General features: G+C 42.3%; 1 protein-coding gene across 1 annotated transcript in view; it reads right to left on the bottom strand.

Annotated features, from left to right (window-relative positions):
* The window catches only part of LOC133395291 (rho GTPase-activating protein 21-like), a 136,190-nt gene that overhangs the window by 52,640 nt on the left and 70,087 nt on the right, over positions 1-13,463 (bottom strand). Inside the window, 4 exon segments of the mRNA XM_061664064.1 lie at positions 1,997-3,335; positions 4,385-4,445; positions 4,523-4,601; positions 5,643-5,735. Coding sequence (XP_061520048.1) covers positions 1,997-3,335; positions 4,385-4,445; positions 4,523-4,601; positions 5,643-5,735 — 1,572 coding nt within the window.

The raw sequence follows: 13,463 nt of genomic DNA on the forward strand, positions 1-13,463 counted from the left end.
ACCTATAATTTGATTTGAAAGAAACCACCGCACCTGAGGTAAAACAACCGGGACAGAAGGCAAGAATGATGATGTGCCAATCATTTGCCATACACTCGCGCTGATTAGTTTCCTTGGGTTTCTGGAGCGTTGCTGAACCTAAAACTTGTGTGGAATATCCACCTCCCGTTAGCAACAAAAGTTAAAACGAAGGAAATTGGACAGATCCCGAGACAAAACAAGGGTGATCATTCGTGGTGCAAAAAGATCATCTTTGATGTGGACGTATCACTCTCCACGATTCAGCACACACATGGTCCGCCGATTAGTCCAAGAGTATGTGCGTGCAGTGTGGAGTACCTCCAAACCTCTGCTCATGCCCCGGAAGCATTAGCATGAAAAGATCCTACAGCCCACAACGAGCTAACGTTAGCAAATATGAGCCAATGTCTACATTGCAGATAGATTCTTGCATAATAATGCGACTTACCCGTGGCTAGTCCATATTGTTATTTTGAAAACTAAAATCTCTTCAGTGTTACAATCAAACGTCTTTAGGAGCTGAAAAAGTGGACAAATTATCCCGCATTTATCCTTTGTAGCGCTCACCACAATTTACACAATTTAGAAGCTCAGGTATGTTTTGCTTTCTTCAATTTCTTTTTCAATGTTGTGGACATAGGGTAGTTTTTAATTCACTATCCATGTTTAAAGGAAGTGCATGTTCCTTAAATTGCACTTTGAAATGTTTTTCATTTAGGGTTCATGTATAAAGGGAGAAGGTATTGCACTTTAAGTTGTTGCCATAAAATTTAAATTAAGTTGAATGAAGGTAGGTAGAGTAGCCAAATATTAATATAAATATTGGAATAATATGGGCGGCACGGTGGGCGACTGGTTAGCACATCTGCCTCACAGTTCTGAGGACCGGGGTTCAAATCCCGGCCCCGCCTGTGCGGAGTTTGCGTGTTCTCCCCGTGTCTGCGTGGGTTTTCTCCGGGCACTCCGGTTTCCTCCCACATCCCAAAAACATGCATAAATTGAAGACTCTAAATTGCCTGTAGGTGTGCATGTGAGTGCGAATGGTTGTTTGTTTGTATGTGCCCTGCGATTGGCTGGCAACCAGTTCAGGGTGTACCCCGCCTTTCGCCCGAAGATAGCTGGGATAGTCTCCAGCTCGCCCGCGACCCGAGTGAGGATAAGCGGAACGGAAGATGAATGAATGAATGGAATAATAAGACTCAAGTAGCGGCACGATGGACGACTGGTTAGCACATCTGTTCTGAGGACCGGGGTTCAAATCCTGGCCCCACCTGTGTGGAGTTTGCAGGTTCTCTCGTGCCTGCATGGGTTTTCTCCGGACACTCCGGTTTCCTCCCACATCCCAAAAACATGCATGATAGGTTAATTGAAGACTCTAAATTGCCCTTAGGTGTGAATGTGAATGGTTGTTTGTTTATATGTGCCCTGCAATTGGCTGGCGACCAGTTCAGGGTGTGCCCTGTCTCTCGCCCGAAGATAGCTGGGATAGGCTCCAGCACACCCGTGACCCTTGTGAGGATAAAGCGGTACAGACAATAGATGGATGTAAAAGTAAATGTAAAAAGTCGTCATCCACATATTTACTTGAGTAAGAAAGTTCTCAATGAAAAAACTACTCAAGTAAAGAGTAACTTCAGATTTTTTTTTTTTTTTTTTTTTTTTTTTTTTTTTTTTTTAAATCAGAGCATGAACATCAAATAAAATAAAATCAATTATAATATATGGGAGTCGACACTCACCTGCCACCATTTCAATTTTTAACTGCCCAAAAACCAACAACACATGCATTGGGCCCTACAGAAACATTATTTGCTTTATTTGCTAAAAATGACTTCATGAAGAAGCTGTTTACTGATCAGATTTAGTGATTGTGTGTGCGCGTGCGACACCATAGGATAGTGTTAATGGAAACATTAGTCCTATCCTATGGACAAAATCGAGACAAAAAGCTAATTAACAAAGTCAAAACACAAACCTAAAAAGGGAATGGAGGACAGGGAGTTGTACGCCTGCTGCGCCAGGCTGACACTTTTGCTGCGACTGGAGCCAGGACCACCAGAGACAGATGAGGGGGTTTCACTCAGTGTGTCAGGTGACTGGGGACTTGGAAGAGTTTGAACAAGGGTTCTGTGACACAATGGCTGTTTTAGAGTGATTGGGGAAATTACATCTCCACTGCGCCCCATATGAGTTTTATCCTCTGATGGAATTAGGGTGGTAGTCCATTGTGGTTGTGTCACCATTTCTACTTCACTCGTGGCAGCACTGCTTCTGCTGTCTGGACTACAGTGTGGGCCACAGTTGCTTGGCTCTCTTAAAGTCTGTGCATGTTCGGGGAGACTGCAAGTTTCGTGGGACATTGAATGGCTGCCATTTTCGTAACCCACCAACTCATCAGTCACTCCCCTTTTTTGGGGTTCAGCTACCGGCTGACCTGATTGCTTACCACAAGGAGGCACTGTGGAGGACACAGTTAAATGGAAGGCTCTTTTGATTTGGTGCTCATGCCCTCCTGCAGTGTTCTGATGCTTTTCTTGTATTAATTTTGAAGAACTGTCTGAGCACAATGGGACAATTGCAGAGGCTTTTTCTAGAGTTTCAATGGAACGGCCGTAGTTATATTCATACTTTGCATATGCTGCCAGCAAACTCTCTGAGCATGACACTCTTCCCGGTCTTGAAATACCACTCCATTCCCCAAGCAAGTAGGAATCATGAGCTTGATGATGACACAAGACGGTCTCTCGCCTTTTAGTCTCTGGAGAGACAATGGCAGCATATGTAGGCCAAGAGCACAATCCCTGCACTGCTAAACAATCCTGAGGTACACTCCTGTGGCAAGGGGACGGGTGCTCAGCAACCTCAACTTGGCAGCTGTGCCAGTCTGACAACGCTTGGTGGCAGAAGGAATAAGCACAAATTTGACCCGAGGCTGGCAGGCCGATTTTGTGCGGTGGAGGCAGAGTTGCCGAGGCTATGGCAGCATTATGGTTGGCAAAGTGAAAGTCGAGTGCACTGATGGGTAAAGAGGAGCGGCCACGGTGTCGCACCATTGTGACAAAGTTATCACTGGCATCCTTCGGCGATCTTGTACAGTTACTTGTTGAAGCAACAACATGGTGGTTGTCCATTAGTGAAGGTGTCGGGATAGGTCTGCATTGCCAGTTGTCAAAGGCACTGTGAAGTTTGTGGCTTAGCTGTGAAGCAATGGAATTGGGATTGGCGGAACAATAATGAAGGGGGGGCTCAGGGAGGCTATGGTCCTTCACTAAAAATGTCCCATTGTCTCTCAAGCAGGTCTCCTGGGAGTACGCCTAAGGACAGACAGAGTGAAGGTATAGTTTTATTAACGTAAGTCGAGAAGGGTGACAAAGGAGCATTCAAAGGGCATCGAAGCAGAAGCTCATGTCAAACTAGCTTCTACATCTATCTATACTGCCTCCCACCCAAAGTCAGCTGGGAAAGTTTCATATAATAAATGTTTACTGAGACTAGTTATTTATATTTTGTTCTGATAAAAATATAAATTGGACAAAAACAAAAATAAAGGCCAGTGATGATAACATTGATGAAAACTGAGCTGTTGATTATTGGCCCTGCTCGACACAGCCACTTGTTAAAGGAGACCACTCTGAGTTTTGACAAAAGCGGTCAGTAATATATCTTGTATAAATATGTTATATTTGACAACTCCTTTCAAAAGCACATAAGGAATATGACCAAAACTGTGTTTTTTTCACCTTCACAATATTGCTAAGATACGGCCCATCCTATCTGCTAGTGACCCAGAGATCATAGTCTACGCATTTATTACGTCTTGCCTAGACTATTGTAACGGGCTGCTTTCTGGTCTTCTCATGTCTAGTATTAAAAGCCTGCAGTGAGTACAGTTAGATTTTTGACGAGGACGAGAAACTTTGATCATATTATCCTGATACTGGCCAACTTGCATTGGCTCCCAGTCCACTTGAGATGCGATTTTAAGGTTCTGTTACTTACTCTTTAAATGTTACACAGGTTATCGCCCTCCTATTTGGCTGACTTAGTTGTACCGTATGTTCTGTCCCGAAACCTACGCTCACAAAACGCTGGGCCAGTCTACAGTTAAAGCACACCTTGTTCATTTCATTTCAAATCCATTGTGGTGGCCGAAAAGATGAGAATTGTGTTGATGTCCCAATATTTATGGACCCGACTGTATTTGTCGTTTTTTTTTAACTTGTGTATTGTAACTTAAAACACAGTATTTGGTGTAAATATGCACAAATAATGATTGTCATTGTGGTAGTTTCGTCCAAATTATTGTGACACATTATGATACACGAGAAGTGAGAAGGAAAGAAAAAACAAAAGGAATACTCACACTTACCAACTGCAGTACATCTTCATCTTTTGGCATAACAGAGAGCTCCAAATTGTTTTCACTACAACGCAGGAACATAATCAACATTATTCAGATATGCTGTAAACAAAAAATATTTTATGACTCATTTGCACTTACCTGTTTTGAATGAGTCTAATCACCTGAGAGTAGGTTTTTCCTATGATACTCTCCCCGTTCACTTTCACGAGCCTGTCGCCTGAGATGCACGCACACACACATAAACATCACTCTCTATAAATTATTTTTAAAAGTTTGCCTTTGGTAATTTACCCGAAATGTACTTGTACTCTGTACTTTTACATGAATATAAAAAATATGTGCTAAAGCCTCGTTTTGCCACAGGTGAACTTTGCTCTACCCGCCTCAGTGTTCGGGGTGGTCGATTTTCCACTGTCTCACTCAGCGCGGGAAACTGCTATGACTACACTTGTAGCCACATCAAAAGCTTTATTCAGGAAAGACGCTAACAAGCAACAACAAGGTAGAAGGAGGGATTTTTGCTACTTTATCTAAAACAATGTTCTACACATAGTAAAAGGGAGATATTTTGGAAAATTTACTTTTAACTTAATTGCTTGCATATACTGTAAATACAGTGGAGCCTCGGACCACGATTTAACGGATATCGGAAGTAACGTACCGTCTGAACAGTACATGTGTCAAAAAATAGTTTCCAGTTGTCAAACATTAAAACATTAATTTTAAACTGCCATTGACAAAGTTTGTTATTTCCAGAATTGGCCGCTGTTATTTACTGGTGCTGTGGCGCAATATAGGCAGAGACTGGGACACACGTATTTCGGGTCACAGATATACAATATGACTAGATCCAGTTCTATCTATTTCTCATGTGGCGGCCATGATGGCAGAAGTTCTATTGTCACATGTTCTGCGCAAAGAGAGAGCCATGCTGCACTCTGGAACATGCTATATTTGGTACAGTAACATTTTTTTTTTGGTCAAGTTGTTCATCTATGGCATTTAATTAACTGATTTGGAGACAGGAAGCGCACTAATTCCTTGCAGTTCACGAAAGTGACTCGCCTTCACTTAACCACTAGTCACTACGCCTACAAGCACACCAGCGTGCTAAGTTTGAATACAATTTTGAACTTTTCAAACATGTTCAAGCTTTTTTATATTTATTTACAATAACTGTACTGTACTGGACATTTTAGGCCACGAAAAAAGTACAAAACAATAATTTTGTACTGTACAGTATTATGGGTGCATTTACCGGTACACAGCCCAGCTTGATGAGCAGGGCTATTTTCTTGAATGCTCTTGACAAAAATGGTGTCCATTGCATCCAAATGAGACTTCTTAGCACCTGCGTCAAACACACACAAACATCCACATACAATAAGTTTATGGCCAGTGAGCCTGAACTAAAAAGAACATCTAAAACCAGACGTTTTACCTTGATTAACAGTTTGATCCAGAATTATTTCAATAATGACAGGTCTGGTCTGGTTGGCTCGGGCATAAGATGTTGGGTGGCATTAAAATTTCATGAGATGGGGAAAAACATATGGTAGTAGCAGTCTTAGAAGTTGTAGTGGTCCCGTTTTGTTTTACTTGTTTGAGAGTCAGTTGTTACTCACAGGAAGCTACGAGGTATCAGATCGGTTTTGACGTTTAGTGAAGTTTACTGGACGTTTGTGTGTGTGTGTGTGTGTGTGTGTGTGTGTGTGTGTGTGTGAGTGTGTGAGTCCTGCCTACCACAGAAGCAAGCATGTTGACTGATCGGACGAGGTCAGTCAACAAGTAGCGCAACAAACATGCATGTAAATGACAATTAATTCAGTCCAGAAAAACAATCATGTCCATTTTATTCATCGAACAATAAGTCCGTATAGTAATTATCGTGACAGGTCTATATGTGGCCTTAAATCCTATACAGGCTCGTCATTCAGGGCGACCGTATATCAAATTGCTCAATGTGTGGGTGTGAGTCGCCAACTGTCATTTTTTTGCGATGGTTCGGTCCAATCTTGTTACTCTCTACTACCATCAGACTGGAGTCGGGTGGTGATGCCAGTGGAAGGAGAGAAAGAGAGAATTGCGTGCTTGGAGCCCTTCAGGATCTCAAAGACAGTCATTCACATAAAACTCTTGTAACAGTCCACATATCCACGTAACACAACTGAAGCTATGCTTCAATATATTATTGAAAACCATTCCTTCCTCCTTTATCTTTTTTTCAAACAGCAACGTGCAGTCAGGGTAGGCAGAGCTTCCCCCTCCCTCTCTAAATTAAATACCCCTGCATGTGAGGAGTAAAAAAAATAAAATAAATTTAAAAAAAAAACCAACAACCTCATAATAATTACATAAATTTATTTTCCATTGTAGTTCTCTGACATCCCCAAAACATGCATGGTAGGTTAATTGGAAACTAAATAGCCCATAGGTGTGAATGTGAGTGCGAATGGTTGTTTGTATATATGTGCCCTGTGATTGGCTGGCGACCAGTTCAGGGTGTACCCCGCCTCTCGCCCAGAGTCAGGTGGGATAGGCTCTAGCACGCCCACGACCCTAGTGAGGATAAGCAGTACGGAGGATGGATGGATGTAATGTAGTTCTCTGGTCCATGCTTTGTACTGATTTTCTTTTTCAACCCAATAATATCCATTATTTCATTGTTAAAATAGCTGAATTTGAGTATTTTCTGTTCAAATACATAGACGAGAGGCAGTGCGCCCCAAGTACCTGAATCAGCTATACACAAACTGATGCAGGCAGTTGACGCATGCCCATTGCAGTCTCTCTTTATATCGCCAACATACATGTTTTATCACACATATACCGCACATGTTGATGTTGAATAGTCTGTCTAAAATACTTAATGAACGTGTGTGACATATTTAGTCTTTCTGATCGGCCATAAAAACGCGAGTAAAAATTCACCAGTGAGCTTGGAAAGTACGGGAGGACTGCTTTGACAGGTGGCAGCTTCGACAGGTGGCAGTGCTGAGCTCCATTGGTGCAATACGTAGAATAGAGTGATGGGCATGGTAGTTCTTTTGAGTGAACTGAATCATTCGAATCAGTTCATTATAAAGATTCGTTCAAAAGATTCGTTCACCGAGTCGTTGAGTTCTTTTTCACAAAAATCATTCAATTGCTTACCTCTTTCAGTTAATGATCCATCCCCGAGATTCACATTCTCTCAACACGTTCATTGAAGGACTATGCGTTGTTGTTGTCATGTATTGTAAACTAGGAAAGGCGACTGCGGTCAAGCCAGCCTCCACTCGTAAAGTAGGAGTTAAGCCAGCCGCCCCTAATTTTGTTCATACTAGGCATTACGGTAATAGGTCAGGCAATTCACGGCGAAAGCCATCTTCAACATAAAAGCTTCCCAATAATACGGACTGTCAGTGCTCTTCGGTTAAGGAATGCAACCAGCACAGTTAATTTGAATCTTGAGATACATTAAAAATTTACTTTATTTGATATTTTAGGAAAAATACATGATAATGGACTGCACTTATATAGCACTTTATCTACATCATCACAGTGCCCAAAGCGCTTTACAAAGCCTCACATTCACACACACATACATAAACGAATGGACGACTGCTACTATGCGAGGCGGTGCCAGGCCCACTGGGAGCAAATTAGGGTTCAGTGTCTTGCCCAAGGACACTTCGACATGCGGACAGTCGTAGCAGGGATTCAAACCTGTTCTACCTACTGAGTCAAAGCCACCCCAACATAATCCCATTGGTATCGCAAGACAAGGCCAGATCTGTGTGACAGACCACCAAGGACTCCACTAAAAGAGGTTTGATGAAGATCTGATATTGTATTTCAAAATAAAAGTCTCTGAAAACTGTATATTTTGCTGTCATTACCCATAACTGAAAAACATCTGTGAAAAAAAATCTATGAGCTATCGCAACACCAGTCCAGTACTGGGGGACACTACACCACCTCATGTCTCCAACAAAAGTGGTCCCACCCATATCTGATGTGGCATTTCAAAATAAAAGTCCCTGAAATTGGTATATTCCATTGTCACTACCACTGATTTAAAACATTCATTAAAAATATTCTACGAGATATCGCAAGACCAGTCCAGTTCTGGGGGACCCTACACCACGCCAGGTGTCCAACAAAAGAGGTCCCATCCAAATCCGATGTGGCATTTCAAAATAAAAGTCCCCTGAAATTGGTATATTCCACTGTCACTACCACTGATTTAAAACAGTTATTAAAAATATTCTGAGGTATCGCAACACCAGTCCAGTTTTGGGGGACACTACACCACACCAGGTCTCCAACAAATGTGGTCCCACGCAAATCTGATGTGGCATTACAAAATAAAAGTCTCCTGAAATTGCTATATTTCACTGTCACTACCACTGATTTAAAACATTAATTTTAAAGAATTACGAGATATCGCAACACCAGTTCGGTTCTGGGGGACACTACACAACACCAGGTCTCCACCAAAAGAGGTTTGATCAAGATTTAAAAAAAAAAAAAAAAAAAATAGAAAACTGTCTTTCTTTTAACTATTTAAAATATACTGTTTTCCTTCCAGTTACTGATGGTGTCGTGGTTCATTCGCCTGACTTCAATGCAGCAAACGTGGGTTTGGTTCCCACTCAGTGATGGTCTCTACAGTATATGTGCCATGCGACTGACTGCCGACCAGCTCGGGTTTTTTTCTGTCTTTTGCCCGAACTCAGTAGGGGTAGGCTCCAGCACCCCGCGACTCAACAGGATAAGTGCTGTTGAAATGGATGGATCCATGCATGTCTTCCTTCCAGTGTCAGACTGGCATGAGAAATTACTTCAGTGGTTAAAGTGTTAATGTTGATATCCCAAAAATCATATTTAATGATAAAACAATCTGGGGTTTTTAAAGATTGTAGATATACTACATCAAATGGTGATGGCACTAGTGAAGTAGCATCCTGTGATAGTCTCCTACATGTATGAAGGGTAAAAGGTGTTGCGATACAAAAAGGATTATTTCTAATTACTTTTTAAAAGAAGTAGTATTGACATAGATTCATGTAATTGTTTTAAATTAAGTCTCTGATGGTGTAGTGGTACACTCGCCTGACTTTGATGCAGCCAGCGTGGGTTCAGTTCCCACTCAGCGATGGTGTGAATGTGAGTGCGAATGGTTGTCCGTGTCTATATGTGCCCTGCGACTTACTGGCGACCAGTTTAGTTTGTAGTCTGCCTTTCAGATGGGATATGCTCCAGCGTCCCGTGACCCTAACCAGGATAAGCGGTGTTGAAAATGGATGGATGGATGGATGTTTTAAATCAGTGGCAGTGACAGTGAAATGTGCATATTTCAGGGGACTTTTATTTTGAAATGCCACATCAGATTTCGATGGGACCTCTTTTGTTGGAGACCTGGGGCGGTGTAGTGTCCCCCAGAGCTGGACCGGTGTTGCGATATCTCATTAAAAAGATTGAACTGATTTTTTCAGTCAAGGATAATGACAGCAAAATATGCAGTTTTCAGAGACTTTTATTTTGAACTACAATATCAGATCTTCATCAAACCTCTTTTCGTTGAGTCCTTGGTGGTCTGTCACACAGATCTGGACTTGTCTTGCGATACCAATGGGGTTATTTTAGGGTGGCTTTGGCTCAGTAGGTAGAACAGGTTTGAATCCCTGCTCCTGCATGTCGAAGTGTCCTTGGGCAAGACACTGAACCGCAATTTGCTCCCAGTGGGCCTGGCAGCGCCTTGCATGGCAGCAGTCGCCCATTAGTTCATGAATGTGTGTGTGAATGTGTGGCTTTGTAAAACGCTTTGGGCACTGTGATGGTGTAGATAAAGCGCTATATAAGTGCAGTCCATTTACCATTTATTTATCATAAGATATCAAATAAACTAAATTTTTTAATGCATCTGAAGATTCAAATGAACTTTGCTGGTTGCATTCCGTAACTGAAGAGGATTGACGTCCATATTATTGGGAGGCTTTTATTTAGAAGGTGGCTTTCGCCGCTCGTTGGCGACTTATTACCGTAATGCCTAGTATGAACAAAATTAGGGGCGGCTGGCTTGACTGCTACTTTATGAGTGGAGGCTGGCTTGACCGCAGTGAAAGGCAGGGAGATTATTTAAAATAAAATAAAAATACTTCAGCTAAATTATCCCCGACCTCTCTCTCTCTCTCAGCAAACTCTCGAACACCGGGCTTCGGTTGTGACTCTTTAAGTATGTGTGCTTGTTTTCATGCACTTGACTGGCTCAACATTAGCCATTAGCTTGAAGAAACAGCTGCTAGTAAAAGTTATCCCCGCGAGGACGTCAGGACTTGCGGTTAAAAGCGCTCATGAGTACGTTCACTGCATAGTACGTCGTTCCTTGCGCAAACGAATCACTCATCGTACTCGTACATTGCTCCTTAGCGGATCTCAAACGAAGAAGTTCAACGAGCAAATCACTCAGCTCACTTAAGTCCCTTTCCTGAACGAATCACTCTTCAGTTCCACAGTACACCAGTTCACTGAACGAATCACTCTTTAGTTCTTCAGTACACCAGTACACCAGTTCACTGAACGAATCACTCAGTTCACTTAAGTCCCTCCCCGCCGAAGATTACATTTCTACACTAAAGGATTTCTCAAAACTGGATTTTTGGTTGAAACAGGGCATATTACAGAGAGGAAGACCAACTCTGCAGCTAAAGTATTTGCTTCAGACGAGTGGGAAAAACAAGGTAACCCGCTCGTTTCGACCTGAGTGGGACAATCAAAAAGAGTGGCTATGTAGTTCTGCTACAAGAAGCCATAGTTTCTGCTTTTTTTTTTAAATTGTCAAATTATGACATTGTGACATGAAAAATTTATCGAGGCGTCTCGAACACGAAAGATCGACTCCTCACAGTCAGAGCTAGGTAGCACTGAAAACCTTTGGCGCCACAAGGATTGACTTGGCAGTGAATGAGCGGCACAGACTCAACATTAGCGTCCACAAGGCGTAGGTGAGGAAGAACAGGGAGCTTTTAAAAGACTTGATTAAAGCAAGATGCTTCCTTGCCAAACAGGGATTGGCATTTCATGGCAATGATGAGACACCAACCTCTTCCTCTTGGAGCAATTGTCAAACTATGCTTTTACTGAGAAAGATGAACAGTTAGCTAGGCATTTAAAGACATCTACTGTGTTTTCCGGCCTGTCAAACACAATACAGAACGATTTGATTGAAGCAGTTGGTGAGGTAATTATTATTAAAAAAGGAGATTGAATGCAGTGCCATTTTTGGCTGTAAAAGTTGTTGATACAACAGATTTCACAAAAAAAGCAATGATTTCTGTATTTTTTTGCAATGTTTAGACACATACAAGTGAAGTGGGCAGTGAAGTAAAGGAGGTGTTTGTGGCATTTGGTGATGTGAGTAATGACAGACGAGCTCCTACTGTAGCTAATTATGTATTAGTCGTGTTGAAAATGTTTTACTTAATTTAACTAAGTTTGTTGCTCAGTCGTATGACGGAGCTTCTGTGATGGCATCGGAACTTTATGGCATGCATGCCAAAATGAAAGAAAAGGTACCAGAGGCCCTGCTTACTGTTACACAAATTGAACCTTGCATTGATGCACTGTTGATGCAAAACTTCAGAGACGGCTCATTTTTTAGTGTCCGCAATTGCATGGACGATGTGAAGCGACGTTAACCAAGCACCTACCAGATGAAGCTCCAACTCTCGCCTGTTGCAAACAATAAGCATTTATCAGTCTGATCTACGAGCTGTATTTGTCATCATCAGTGAAAACACTGACAGTTGGGCTAGTGACACACTATTGTTTGCCAAGGGATATGACCAGTGGCAAAAGCATCAACATACTTTTTAATGATGGCATATGATAGGGCTGCACAATTACGGCCAAAATAATAATCATCATTATTTTTATTAATATCGTAATCACGATTATTAATCACGAAAAAAAAGAACACCCAAAGAATTCCATCCACACATCATCCATTTTCTGTACCACTTATCCTAACAAGTGTCACGGGCTTATCAGAGCCGATCCCAGCTATCTTCGGGCGAGAGGCGGGGTACACCCTGAACTGCTCGCCAGCCAATCACAGGGCACATAGAAACAAACAAACATTCGCTCTCACATTCGGCCGGTGGGAATTCAGCTACTGTGGGTCGAAGACGTAGGAGAGGTGGAAAGCGGGTTTTTAGGCATAAAGAGAAGAGGGAAGCACAGAGCCTAGATTTTGAATGTGGGGACATTGAATGTTGGGACTATGACAGGAAAATGTCAGGAGTTGGTTGACATGATGATTAGGAAAGGTTGATATATTGTGTGTCCAGGAGACCAGGTGGAAAGGCAGTAAGGCTAGAAGTTTTGGGGCAGGCTTTAAATTATTTTACCATGGTGTAGATGGGAAGAGAAATGGAGTAGGGTTATTTTACAGGAAGAGTTAGCTAAGAATGTCTTGGAAGTGAAAAGAGTATCAGATCCCGTCATGAGGCTGAAACTTGAAATTGAGGGTGTTGTGTATCATGTGATTAGCGGCTATGCTCCACAGGTAGGATGTGACCTCGAGGTGAAATAGAAATTCTGGAAGGAGCTAGATGAAGTAGTACTGAGCATCACAGAAAAAGAGTCGTGATTGGTGCCAATTGTAATGGAAACAGGGGTGATGAAGAAGTGATGGGTAAGTAGAGCATCCAGGAAAGGTACTTTGAGGGACAGATGGTGGTAGACTTTGCAAAAAGGATGGAAATGGCTGTAGTGGAACACTTTCTTCCAGAAGAGGTAGGAACATAGGATGACCTACAAGAGCGGAGAAGGAACCACGCAGGTGGATTCCATCTTGTGCAGACGATGTAATCTGAAGGAGGTTACTGACTGTAAGGTAGTGGTAGGGGAGAGTGTGGCTAGACAACATAGGATGGTGGTGTGTAAGATGACTCTGGTGGTGGAGAGGAAGATTTAGAAGACAAAGGCAGAAGAGAGAACCATGTGGTGGAAGCTGAGAAAGGAAGGGTGTTGTGCGGCTTTTTGGGAATAGGTGAGACAGGCTCTCAGTGGACAGGAAGAGCTTCCAGAAGAC

This window comes from Phycodurus eques, chromosome 19, assembly GCF_024500275.1.
Source record: "Phycodurus eques isolate BA_2022a chromosome 19, UOR_Pequ_1.1, whole genome shotgun sequence".
Classification (NCBI taxonomy): Eukaryota; Metazoa; Chordata; class Actinopteri; order Syngnathiformes; family Syngnathidae; genus Phycodurus; species Phycodurus eques.